The following is a 14,533-nucleotide window of genomic DNA, read 5'->3' as shown; positions in this document are numbered from 1 at the left end:
TGACATGTTGTGGTAGCATTTAAACAAGCATGTTAAGTATGTAAATGTTGATTTCTTCAGGTCCCCATACAGTCATCAAATGCTTGGTGGATTTCAGCAAATTTTTGATGCTCTAGTCTGCAAGGGCTTACGCCAATGACAAACCAAACACCGTTTATCTGAACACAATATCCACATTGCCATGACACAGACTGGATTAAAGTCAGCAAAATATCTCTTAAACTATATCTCAAAATCTAAGGAACAACCGGTGTAATGATGGCTGAGGAAGGAATAATAATTTTGGCTTTTTTTTAAAAGAATTTAGCTGTTGAAATTTCTATAGCTAACAAACTATCCAGCCTGCGGGCAAGTGCACTTTTCCCTGATGGACCTTTGCTATACCAGCTTGTTCAACAAGGTGCATGGATTATACGCTGCAGTATTGCTGTTAAAATTAATTGTTTTGATTGGATTTATCCCCAAAAAATCCCAATGGAACTGACAGTGTGGACCTCTTACATGTGAACCTCTTGTCCTCCAACACTCAACACTGCTGGTGCAAAAAAGCTGCTGGCAAAACCATATGTCAATGAGGTCTTCACCACTAATGAGGCACTCCTTTTTTTGCGGGTCCATTATTGGTTCCAAATCATACCTTAATAAAGTTGACCGCTGAGGTCTTTAAATATGTTTTTGTTCCTGTTGATGTCATTATGCTGCTGTGGGAAGCAAATACTGACTTAAATTATCACTGTTTCCCATTCTCAGCTGTAAAATGGATAAAGGTATCATCAGTCATGTATTCTGTGTCTCTGTTAACAGTTTAAGTGGTCTTCCTCATGAATTTTTTTATGAGTTCATGGTAAACATACACTAAACACTGTGGAAATTGTGAAAACAGACTTTAAAGAGACGTCAAATATTAAGAATAATATAGATAGATATAGATAATATAAACTGGCTTAAAATGAAAGCTGAACTAAACTAAATAAACTGAATACACAGCTCTCTTTTCATCTTTCTCATGACAAACTATCATTCTGCTCCACATGTGATACGCATGCAAGTGAGCCTTATGACAAATATATTCTTTCAAGAAATGACATCTTCCTCCATTTAATGCTTAAAGCTCAAATGCATAATTCAATTAGGTACTATGGTTGCTGAGGATGTGTAACATGGAATCCACGCAGTAAATATCTTACTGAAGGCATTTTTATGCATGAGTTTGTTGGACATGGTGCAATGTCACGGGTCAACCACTTCGTATATTAAACACAGGCCTATCCATTCATTGTGCACGCACAGGCATATAAACACAGAAGGACACACGCAAACAACCAACAATCACAAAAATAAATTAATAAATATAGTGATACAAAAAAGTAATACACAAAATTCTAAACAATTATAGAAATAGCAAATAGTAATATTCCCTGTGTCCACACACGTCCGCATACACCATTAAACTTCTAAAATATTCTAAAATATGCTCACATGCACCCACACACAGAGCAGAAAAAGCCAAGGATAAATTACTATGTTTAGCTTTACATGCACACACAGAAAGTTTAAAAAAAAGGGGTTTGATTATACTTACTGTTAAGCATTGCATATTCTCAGGGCGATTGGTCTCTGGGGCAGCACCATGGTTTGACAGCACAGCCTCTGAAATGTAGACAAAGGAATCACGGGCTGAGACAGTGCCTTTGGAGCACATTTCCTTCTGTGCCAGCGCAAAACAGGCTTCTGGATGCACAAATCTAAAGTCCTCAAATAGTTCTGAGAGTCCATAAAAGTGACTCAGAAAGATAACAACAAGCAATTACGTCAACAGTTGTCTGGAGCAGCCTTTGCTGGGCTGCAATTCAAACTTCAGAGCTCACATAAAAGGCAAAAAAATGGACAGCCGTGTAAAGGAAAATCCCGTAAGATGCGAGGATCCAACAAACTGCCCAAGAGAGGAGTGGAAGTGAGAACAAGTGAGAGGGAGGGAAGGAGGGAGGGAGGGAGGGGTGAAGAAGAGAAAAGCAACTCCTCTCTCACTCTATTATCCGTCCGTCACAGGGCTCCTGGGAAGTTGCTATGGTTACAGGGACTCACGCCTCAGTGTCCTTTTAACTATTGCTCATAAAGGCAGCATTCAGCTTTGGGCAACAATGCAGATCTCCCTCTCTCTTCTTTCTGTCTCTTTCTTTTGACATTTCCTTCTGTTTACATCATTCACTTAACATATACATCTTTTCTCTCTGTTTCTCAAACTTCACACACAGCAAACCCACTATCCCCCTTCTATATATGACCTCTTCTTGTTTGGAGTCTCTACCCTTCTTCTTATCCCTCTCTTTTCTATAATCACACATACCTCTATCACCATAGAAGATAAATGATCCAACCCCAGACTGTGAAATGTTATTTTCCAAACACTGCCAACCAAGTCAAAACAGCCCAGACATGAGTCAAAGAGTGTAAGTGGAGAAGTACCCTTCTGTTGACCTCACAAAAGTTGCAAGAATCGCATTATACATATTCTGAATAAAATATCAACCCAAGACATTATCTATTATACCTTTACGGCTGCCCGATGCAGAAGCTGCAAAATGTCTGGCAAATCATTTCATTCTTTTGACTTAAAGTGATAATACCTTGTCTGAAGGACCAAACAAAACTTGCATTTGTAAGAGACTGTCCTCTCAAGAAAGAAATGGCAACATGTTTACATTCAAGTAACAAAGTCATCCAAAGGTAGCAAAGAAGGAAATTGGGTGACAGTATTTTAGTGCGAAAAAAGTCTGCATATAGAGGTATTAGGGTGAGTTCGACAAAATAAAGGACTTTTTCACGGGACACAGGTTTTCATTTTCTTAGCTTCTTTTAACCATGGCGACACAGGACCAATAGTCTTAACAAACTAGCAATTGTAACCCAAAGCAAGATGGGTTTTTTTTTTTTTTTTTAACTCTACCCAAGTCGTGTTTGTGCCTGAACCTCACCAAACCTTAAACATAGCGATATCAGATGATAAAACGGATTTTTCAAAAATTAATTTGTGATAGTTTTTGTGGGCAATGACAAATTATGTTGGGCTATCTATACGAGTTATCAGCTCATAAAACGCTGCAATGTTGTTCAGGAGTGCTGTGACAACGAACAGATGTTGTTGTTTAATTTGGAGGACCTTTTTTTTCATTTGCAATGATAGATCATTGTGGGTCCAGCGCGGTTTAAGTGGCCAATCAAGAGCTAACCCAAAATCATTTAAGGATTGTAAAAACTGTCCTCGTAAAATGGACCACATACAGAAAAAACTCAGACTCCAGACATGCCTTTCTCAGTATACATACTGTATGTGCGCTAGAAGTTTGAGGTGACCACATCACACATTGTTGGCTTCAAAAATAGTCACAAAATCATGTTTGTAGACACACTCCTCATCTCAGAATTAAGAAGTACTCAGGGGTAGGATGAGCACAAACCCTACAGACACATCATTCTGAACAGTGGAGGTCAAACATCCAACAATCTGCAAAAAGACATATTTTAGCCTACTGAAGACAGTTAACATGCAAAAAAGTTGGGCGTTTATCTAACATTTTGGACACAGTTTCTATTTTATTCTGTAACCCTACACAGTAGTTTAACCCCAGAGTAAACAGCTAAATCCCGTAGTTGCAGTTACCATGGTGACCTGAAGGCATTTTCAGCAAAAGGGATTCTGTCAGTTGTGGATCTGAAAACCCCCAGGGGTCCAGCAAACGAGAAGGCGCTAACCTGGCTGGCATCAAGCCCAGGAGAGGAGCCTTTTGTGTTGGTAAGACATCAGTAACTCTGGGCATAAGAGGGGAGAGACACGGAGCAGCTGGCAACAAGAAACATCCAGCATGACTGACATAAAAATGGGGGAAAGAAAGAGGGACAATAAGAGACGGAAATAGTGGACAGTGGGAAAAGTATACACAAGAGAAATTCAAGGAATGAGGGAAAAAAAGGAATGTAATATATCGAAGAAGGGAGTAAGAAACTGAGAAGATTAAGTAAAGACAGACAATGAAACAGGACAAAAATGAAAATGAAGACAAAAGGCAAGAGCAAAGAATTGAAATCAAAAGGTGTTGGCAGTCTTCTGCAGTTGAGTCAGCCAGTCTTAGATCTGCCAAAAACATGAAAAGCCCTTGACTGTGCCCGAGTCCCTCATTGCAGCACTCGCTCACTTGACACCCAGTCCCTCTTTTCACCTCCTGTCGCCCACAAACAAATACTTGATCGAGAGGGTGGAAAAGCCAAGATGGGAGGGAGATTGCCTCCACTTCACTGTTTGAGTCTTTTAAGATCATCTCAAGCATCAGAGAATTACGGTTTTAATTGGTGACACTAAGAAGTAACACATAAAGAAATTAACTGATGTGGATTGACAAGGTAAGCATTCAGGACATTAGACACTAAACACACTGATATATGATGATATTAGTACTTAGAAATGAGTGGGATTTTAAGCATAGTAAAAGCACTCTACTTTAGGAAAAATCTCACTGAAGCAGTTTTTTTAATGACTGAAAATTAAAACATGGCAAAAGTAAAAGCAAATCAATAACATTAAAAGTACGTAATTACTTCAACTTTTATTAATAAAAATGTATCTATAGTAGAACAAGTTAAAATAGATTTTGGCATTTGATTAAGGCTAGGGAGAGATCATGGTCTTGTTGTCTAAAACCACAGTCCCCAGGCTCCTGTGCTTTGTACCCCCTCTATCCTTTCAGAGGTAAGTGTGGGACTTTTACTTGTTATAATTTCTTTTTTTTACTGTTGTTATGTTATGTAGAACAAATAGTATATGTGGGTTCCTCTTGACTATCATTAAATCTGAGTTTTGTGTTTCGTATGTATCAATACACACATATGTCTATGAAACACAAGTAATTTTACACTAAGGAAAATCATTAGCCTTACACTGCAGGTGTTTTTAACATCAGTAAATGTGTGGCTCATCTCTAGAAAGAGTGAGTGTAGTGATGTGTCTGAGGATGTTTTTGTTGGTCAATGGACGAATTGATCTGAAAGGAAGCGAAAAAGATATGAAATGGGTGTGCAGCAGCCTAAAATGTCCATCTCAGTTATATGATCTGGTCTAAAACTGTGTTGCAGGCTATTTCTGCAATGATCTTCATACAGTACATATCTTGTTCTATCATCACCTCTGCCACCTTTGAATTTTGTTGTGTGTATTTTTTGTTTATTTTTTTAGTTTAACTCCATAAGGTGACATCTGTACATTTCTTTTTCAGTATTTATCCTACAGCGTACAGGGATAATTTCCATGCTCCAGTAGTCAAACAGGGTAGCTACGTGTAGATCAAACTGCTTTTCTTTTTTCCACCATTTTCAGAGGTCGAATAGTCCACATCATACCTCTATTTATTTTATGGGAATACAGTTCGCTAATCAGGCCAACCACTCATTAGTTGCAATTAAACTATATATAAGTCATTTTTATTTGTTTTGTTGACATGTTCATAAACATCTTTTGTTGCCACCTTGTCATCTTTGGGACAGGAGTCATGTTCTAAACAACTTGACTGACTGAGAAACATCGGGGATGACATTCTTTTCACTTTGAACAATAAGTCACTAGCAAGCATGTCGCCCACAGAGAACAGGGTTCTATGCATACAAGTGATATACAGCTAAGAGTTGTATCTTCCTTTTTCAGAGAAATCTTGACAGAACAGCTATTAATCTAACTATGCGGTGCTTTTCCTGAGACGGAGGAAGGACAACTGCATTATTCAATAGCATTTGCTTGTAAAATTCGATGGTATTGCAGCTGTGTAGGTTTTAAAGATTTTTAGCCTTACTATGGGTAAAAGAGAACGCATTCTGCTGACTTGGTGATTCTCCATGAAGTTGACTTTATACTTCTTTACTGAAATATCCATAACTAATGGATGGTTTACCATGACACACAGTACAGGCATTTATGGTCCCCAGAGGATTTATTAAAAAAAATCTCCTGGCTTTTTATCTTGAGCAATCATCTATTCAACATTTTGTGCAGTACTTTGGTACCTGCAAAACTCAATGATAATCCCCTCAACCTCCGCTGTACTTTTTGTTTAGTGCTAATTATGAAATATGCTAACATGCTTAAATAAGGTCGTGAACATAGTAAACATTATGCTCGCTAAACACCTATCATCATCAGTATTCAGTAGAAAAAAAAGACAAAAGGAACATATTACAATCTAAAGGCTACACCAACACAAACTAAAGCCTCAAATACCACAGAAGAATCAACAAATCTCTGAAACAGTCAACAAAGCTGAATATAACAACCATCAGTTATTTCCGTCTCTTTTATGTCATGAAAAGGAGTGCACAAAACTAGGACATACATGAATATTGTAATAAGAACATCTGTACAGCTGTAAATGACTGCACAGGTAATGTACTGTACATTTTCAACACATACATACAGAGCTTTTGCGTTTTGTTTATGCATGAGTTCTTTGCACACCACCAGCCCAAATCAAAATACAGTAATATTGAAATTTACAAATACAGAGCGAGTATGAGAGAATTTGTGCTGTGGTTCTGTCTGACCTCACCAACCGGTAAGCAACTGACTCATTCATTGAATGATGCCACATGGAACAAGACGATGTGATGGCTTTGCCCATTGTGGAGAGCCAGCCAGTAGTGATTCACGCATTTCATTTCCTATTTGTCCTGAGCGAGGCAGAGCAGTCAGAAAGGATTATGACTGTTCTCAATTGACTTATGTGTTGCACAATTGTTCTTGATAGAGATTGTAAAAAGGATTTGAAGACAAGAAGCATATTATATTATATATTTCATAACCAGCCTGAATAGCGTCCAAATTCATCAACTTCAACCACCACGAGTTCATTAGGATCATCATGTCATTTTAATAGTAGTAGTTGTATACTATGCGTTTCCTCTGGTGCATCTGTTGGTATGCTGCTCCAAATTAACAGAGTAAGATATCACCAACAAGATCATCAATATTACTAGCAAGCACACGACTTCTGACAACTGACATTTGTGAGCGTAAAAACAGTCGCTGCTGGAGTATCATCCTGCATGCACAAGCTTCATTGTACAAGAAAACCAAGTTGTCACTGGGCAGAAATCCTTATCTGGCCTCATAAGTTTTTTAAAGAGTAGCATGGTTAAGATGCAACACAAGGAGGTGTGGCTATTCAAACTGATTTGATTGATTTGACTCTAACCACTTTTCTTAATAAAATGCTAGAGTACAATGCAACTGTAAAGAAACGAAGGAAGCTGACTTTTTACCAACCTTTACAGGCAAAAGCCATGGTACTGGAATTATTCCAAATTGAGTGTTTCTTTAATGTAATTTATTAGTTACATTTAACTATTGATGTTTGACACAATATTGAAAACTTGACTAAAATCTCCCTAACTTTGGCAAGATAAGATACAACATGTTTCCCAGTACTGATTAGTGTGAGAAGGATGTGTCATTCTACACAGGACTGTCAGCATGAGCTGTGACACATGAGGATATATCCGTAGAACAGAGATGTTTGAAATGGACAGGAGGGAACATTCCACATGAGTGCGCCCCTTTTTGGTAGTCACACACCCTCCAGTCGTGCCCACTTAGTTCCATCTAGCTTCTACAGACTCAACATTTCAGGCCATCAGGAAATTGATTCTAATTTACTTTGTGTCCATGACGACTTTGAGCCATCAAGGTTCATTGCCACTGACCCTAACACATTGGAAGTGTCCGCCCACGGGAGATTAAAGACGATGCTATTTAGAGGTTTGAAGTCTGCAGAGATTAATGTGTGTGATGCAAAGATTTTGGATTTTATAGGTTGCAGCAAGCACTCTGGATTGTCTTTTTGGCTGGACGAGAGTAACTGGTGCTTGTGGCACTCCTATTCACCTCCCACACTTCTAGTAGTAAAAATGTCTCTGCAGTATGCCATCACCATCTTGTTCAGGCCATCAGTCAGGATCACTGAAACTATGTATATGATACATTGGTTTCTGTCAACTAACAATGGGCTACTTTGGTTTTGACTGTGGTTGTCAGCTAAGCATTATAATTAGCACTAATCAGCCTAAATAACTGAAAACGCTGCTGTGTGTGCTCAGGGCCGTTAAAAGAAAGATACTTTACACAATTTAATGAATGTCTATTTCATGTCAGTAATTCACATATTGCATATCAGACAATCAGTTGCTCAAATTTAGTTTGTAATATGGTATTGGGTTGTAAATGTTAGTTGCAGTCCATATAAAGTGACCTAGATTAGTTAGAAAAGTTATTTATTAGCATTAACACTGATATTCAGACGGGTAAAGCAATATTTTAGTGGTTCTAGGGAATGAACTGGTGCAGCAACAAGTCAGGGAGAAAATCACGAACATAAAGTGTCCATGTTGTTTCCACATTTTGACTTAAAGCTCAGGAAATCACCGAAATTGCAAGAACGACTCAGGAAATGGGGCCATCCGAGGAACATGTGAATGCAACATTTAGCAGGGAAATGACAACAACACAAGTGCTAGTCTGATTAGACCTCATCTAAGGATTGCGAAGGTGTGGTCAGACTGCTTGATCAACATCTAAATAACCCTCCTATTAGTAGTTGTGTATATTAGGATTACATTCACCATAAGCCTTTCTCAGATCAGATATTTTGACTTGTCCCAGTAGGAAAAAAACATGTTAGGCGTTAACATCAACAATGGCTCTGTTCGATTCAAGTGTCCCAGTAAACAAGGATAGTGTGACAGTGAGCCAGCACGCACAATACCAGGACTCATTAACTTTATTTATTATTATTGACACCACTGCTTTTCCTGCAAACCAGTAATTTAAGTTGTTTACAGCAGTACATGGTTTAAACTAGTCTAAATTCATGGCGGCTGTGATTTCAACTTTTTTTTTTAAATATTGAAAATAATATTTTATGATATTGTCTGTATTAGTGTGACAGGAAAAGAAGAGGACAAAAGAAGCTGACGGTCAAGCGGAAAGTGCAATTCAGTAGCACAGAGCTGGGAGTGTAGGCTGTTTGGTCAAATGCTTCACTTCAGATCAAATGAATATCAGCCTGGGGTCAGTGTTCCCCTTGGAGCATCAGATGCATAGCAGGCATGTCAGACATATACTCGCCAACACATATTCTCTCACATGATCACACACTCGCAGATATTCAAAACCAGTACATAAAAGACTTAACTATATAAAAACACCTAACATCCCTTAATGTCCAACACTTTCCATATAAATTAATCACATAGTGTACATTTTAATCTGCTCGCCATCTGGAAAAGCCTAGCAGTGTTAAAGTGTGTGTGTGTGTGTGTGTGTGTGTGTGTGTGTGTGTGTGTGTGTGTGTGTGTGTGTGTGTGTGTGTGCGTGTGCGTGTGCGTGTGCGTGTGCGTGAGTGTGTGTGTGTGTGTGTGTGTGTGTGTGTGTGTGTGTGTGTGTGTGAGTGTGTGTGTGTGTGTGTGTGTGTGTGTGTGTGCGTGTGCGTGTGGTTGAGTGTGTGTGTGTGTGTGAGTGAGTGTGCGTGTGTGTGTGTGTGACACTCTGGACTATAATCATCTATTATAAAAAGTGTAACAAGTGTACAATGCAGATGACACACTTTTTGAGCATGAGCCCAATGAGTGTTCTGCTATTTTTGAGACCATCCAACCCACATTGTAAGCTTGTTGGAGGGAAATGCATTAGCCATGGTCAAAAACACCCACACATACATGTCACTGTGGGTCAGTTGTCTCGACTGACACACTACGCAAGCCAATAAAGCAGAGCTAAGAGTTTCTGCAAGACTGGCTTTTAAGCACATAGAAAAGAGAACATATGCTTGTGCAATAACATAACTAATCTCCAAAAAATATGCATCCAATCCAAATAACCACCTCTTGACTGCCTTTAATTTGAGTGATATTTAATTAATTAAGTACAACACTAAGCAATGTTTATCCGAACAGATTTAGTCTGCTGCTTCAAGCGTTTGAAGCTATTTTTTTAAAAACAGTAACATAAACAATAGTTTATATATATCATAGAATTATACATATTTATTAACAACCTGCTGTAAATTTTCATCCTACACACCTAAAAAATACACTGATTGAACATCCTGTGTTGCTTGTTTTACTACTGGTAGAACATAATTGAATGAGCTGTGTACAATATTGCTGTAGCTTAAGATAGCAGTGTTTCCCATTTGTAAACCAATGGATGGCGCTGCGCCACAGAATCAACAATGAGCGCCACAAATTGATTCCGGATTTGTTTGTTTTTTTTGGGGAGGGGGGTTCAACGCGGTTTTAAAAATATAGATATTGTTCCGTTAATTCATCTGAGTCATTCTCGTTCACTTACTCAGAGAGAGAGAGAGAGAGAGAGGGAGATAGGAGAGAGAGAGAGAGAGAGAGAGAGAGAGAGAGAGAGAGAGAGAGAGAGAGAGAGAGAGAGAGAGAGAGTGAGAGAGAGAGAGAGAGAGAGAGAGCCTGCAGCCTGCGTGTGTGCTGACGGTCTGCGGTGTGTGTGCGATGTAACGATGCATCTGAGACAGTCAAAAATCGATTAAAATGTGTGACGATTAAAATTGGTTGAGATGAAAAATAAATCAGATGCTATATTTACTTTTAATTTTTTCTGGTGAAAAATGCTGTAGCTGCTGATGGTCAGAGCAGAGAAGAAATTAGCAGTTAAGTAGTTAAGTTTTAGTAAATGTTTCATATCTACTGACGCTGGTTTGTTTCTGTAAACGGAGTGCTGCTGACAGAATGCTATTCATCATGTTTTACGGAAAATATGAATAACCGGAGTTCTTTGTGCTCATATAAACACCATATCCTACATATGATCAGAAGTCTCATAAACTGGATATTCATGTCCATGTAAACACACTTATTTGTGAATGTGCAGAGATCTCAGCTTCTGAAAATACTGATGTGCTGATATTCGTTAATCTTTTACCCTAACTGCCCTGTCACTCCTTATCTCAGAAATGTTGTTTGGCTGCCACTCATGCACAGCCTCTCAAATCATGTTCAAATAGGTAAGATGGCAGCCTTTTTATTGTAGACCCATAGTACAGTGTAATTAGCTGTCAGCGCTCAGTGGATAGGTTTTGTCATGGAAGCAGAGTCTGATGCAAGAGCAAGGTCTGTTTGACATGACTGTAACAATCTGATATCTGCAGAGTTCATTTATCTCTTTCTGCTCTGTGTCATTTGTTTTTCAAGGTATATTTTTCATGTAAATGTACCCGTTATCGTGAATCAAAATGCATTAAATAGGTCTGTGGATATTTGTACATTCAAATCTAAATACTAAAGCCAACCATCAGGTCAGGTTGATGCTACATCATGTGCAGATGTGCTGTTAGTTTGCAAGTCCGACATCATTCTGTCCCCAGGGTTTTTGACCTGGCACTGCCCTAGCTCTGAACTGGCACAGGCCTCAGAGTGAGGGCTTAGTCAGACACACTGATCTACATTAAACAGTGCATCTCTTATAGAGTTTGTGCACATTAACATGGATTAATTTAGAAGACCAGTTAAATACTTACAACAGATGATGTTTGCATGTAAAGTTCGATTTTTGTTCAAAGTGGATATGGCAAGATAGGATTATAGCAATTTAACTGTCAACACTCATTGACATTCTTTTGGTGAGATAAGTAATTATAACAGTTGTGACTTCAGCCTGGTTTGACAAAGTTACATTAAAAGGAAATCCTGTCTTACGATGCAAATGTACAGGCACTCTTTTCTAAATATTTACATTGCATCAAATAAAGCACTACATAAAGCATGTAGCTGTTGAAAAGTGGAAAGCAAGTATGGAGAGGGAGTATGGAACCTTATTCTTTACCTGTTAAATGTTCAAACTTTACTATGGGTAATGTTTCCTTGTGATTAAGTTGATTAGCAGTCTATATAGTGTAATTGTCTTTCTGCATGGATTTAGGACAAATACAATATTAAATTTGCATCTACTGAGTTCTGTTATGGTGATCATTTGGTAATCATTTTAAAGTTGATTTCATTACATTAAGCCATCTCACCTTTGTGCAACTTCTACTTTGCTGCCTGGTGAACGGGTGTAGGCTGCATCTCCTTCGCCCAGAGCTTTGAGGTTCGGCCTAATCAGTGCATACCACAATTCCCCTAAGTGCTGCACAAAAACAGAGTACACAAACAAACCGACCAACAAACACACAACTAAACAGAGCTTGGACTGGGCAGCTCTGCTTGACCACGTTTGACATGAAAGCTATAAAATGTCTGCTTCCCCAAAATAAAATATTCACCCACTAATTGTTAACAAATGTCTTGCTTACTGGCAGAAAAAAATAAACAGAAGAGGAGAAAAACTTTTAAACTCCAGTATTCTTTGGTACAAAATAATAACTATTAAAATCTCAAACCTGTAATCTTGAATATATTAGTTTAAATAAATATCTGTTCAGTCACTATCTAGCACAGAAGGAGGTAATGCAATTGTGATTGAGCTTAAAGTTCACTGATTAAAGTATAGCAAAATTTATATATTTGCAGTATTACAAACTGGGTGTTTGTGGTGACATTCCTGAAAAAAAACGACAGATTCCAGACTGCTAAATTCTAAGCATTATTTCATTGTTTTAACTCAAATAGAAATTCTCAATCAACCAGGACTTACAACATGGTAAACACACAGCTTGACCACAACGTTAGTCCCGCAGATTCTAATGTCTGGTCACACTTTAAACCAAAGGAGAAAAAAAAGGGAAAAAAGAACATTTCTATGCTTTAGACTCTACTTTCAACTCACTTACAAGGATAGTGAAGACATCTAAAACTTTAAATTCACAGTATTTTTTAAATTCCTTGAAATATTGCTGCTATGGCACAAGTGCTTGAGAGTAGTTAGAGGAGAGGCATGATGACAAGAAGCAAAAAATATATATAAATTAGCTTTGAACTACAGGCATTACAAGAACGTGGTGAGCCTGCCAAGCTCCTACTCTTGTAATTGCAGAATTTTCCTTAATGATATACTGTACATACAGTATATATATATATATATATAGCCATAACCATGGACTTCTATAGATAGTGCTGCATCCAATTGTTTGTTAGTAGAACTAAAGTTTTTGCATTTTACCACAATTTTGGGTTACATAAGAGATGGACTGAGGACTAACAGACCAATGACAAAGGTGCTAGAGTGATCTGAGAAAAGTCAGAGAAAGAAATAATGGTCATAGGGAGAGGTGTGAAATGTAAAAGATGGGAAATGCTTAAGGAAACTTACAAGCACATGAATAATCATTGTGAAAAGACACATAAAATATAAAGGGACTGACAGACATATAGGGAGACAGGGAGAGAGACACAGAAAGAGAGAGGATAAACAAACAGAGCGCTATTGTAATGAATGGGATTTTGGTCATTTCCATATTAGTGCATGCCATGGTGCAGTAGTGCTCCCATGGCCTACATTCTGCCAGCTGGCAACACACAAGTACATGCATGAGCATGCACACACACACACACCCCCCTCTCTCTCTCACACACACACACACACACACACACACACACACACACACACACACACACACACACACACACACACACACACACACACACACACACACACACACACACACACACACACACACACACACACACACACACACACACACACACACACACACACACACACACACACACACACACACACACACACACACACGGATCAGATGAGACAGTAGTGGGGCAGTATTTCCACTGGGATAGATGAAAACATTCTACATCCATTAAAACAGTCAGGCACGCTGTTTTTTTTCCTTTTTTTGCCATATGAAATTAAGGAACTTAAAGCTTCTTTAATTGTGCTTCCTCTGCCACTGTGACTACAATTACTGTACTTATTTTATGGTTAAACACTTGTCAGCTTGTCAGCCTACAGCTAAAAGAACCATTTGCCTATGTAACCCTTGAGTATAAGTCGGGATCCCCTCGTGCGAGCCTTGTAATGGTTTCCTGCTGGCTGAGTCCAATCTGATACCTCTGTCCCATTTCCATCCACAGAAGCATAAAACTAATTTTAAAGTTGCATGAAGCAGATTAGCCTAGTTCAGCCAAGCGATGTAGATTTTGGTGGGTTAGCTAACGTCTCATGATATCATCGTCATTCTCATAACCTAGAATGGAACTATGTAAACAAGCGAAGGAAGGTCGATGCTACTGGGAACAGGGAGGGATGGGGTTGTGGATGGTGGCAAAGAAGTGTATGTTTGAGTAGGTGCATGTCACTGTGTGCCGTTGTGAAAGGTTAGTGCATAAGTGTGTAGAAAGAGATGGAGTCATACTGTAAGTAATCTTTTGAACGGGTAAGCTAAGCTCCTTAAGGGGTCTTCCATGGAAAGCAATTGTAACCGATTTATCTTAACAAGAGAAAATTAGATGAATATTGACAGATAAGCAGAGCACACACAACCTAGCAAAGAGATGAAAATTAATTTCAGCAATAATA

General features: G+C 38.5%; 1 protein-coding gene across 2 annotated transcripts in view; it reads right to left on the bottom strand.

The window, feature by feature from the left end:
- Positions 1–14,533, bottom strand: part of rgs3a (regulator of G protein signaling 3a) — a gene marked incomplete at its 5' end in the record, with an annotated part of 139,828 nt that overhangs the window by 108,161 nt on the left and 17,134 nt on the right. For both annotated transcript variants that reach the window (XM_083929284.1, XM_083929285.1), the window contains one exon: positions 1,583–1,650. In XM_083929284.1, the coding sequence (XP_083785410.1) occupies positions 1,583–1,650 (68 nt within the window). The remainder of the gene's footprint in view (positions 1–1,582; positions 1,651–14,533) is intronic.

Source organism: Echiichthys vipera (assembly GCF_963691815.1).
Source record: "Echiichthys vipera genome assembly, chromosome: 16".
Lineage (NCBI taxonomy): Eukaryota > Metazoa > Chordata > Actinopteri > Perciformes > Trachinidae > Echiichthys > Echiichthys vipera.
This window is presented reverse-complemented; position numbering and strand designations above follow the sequence as displayed.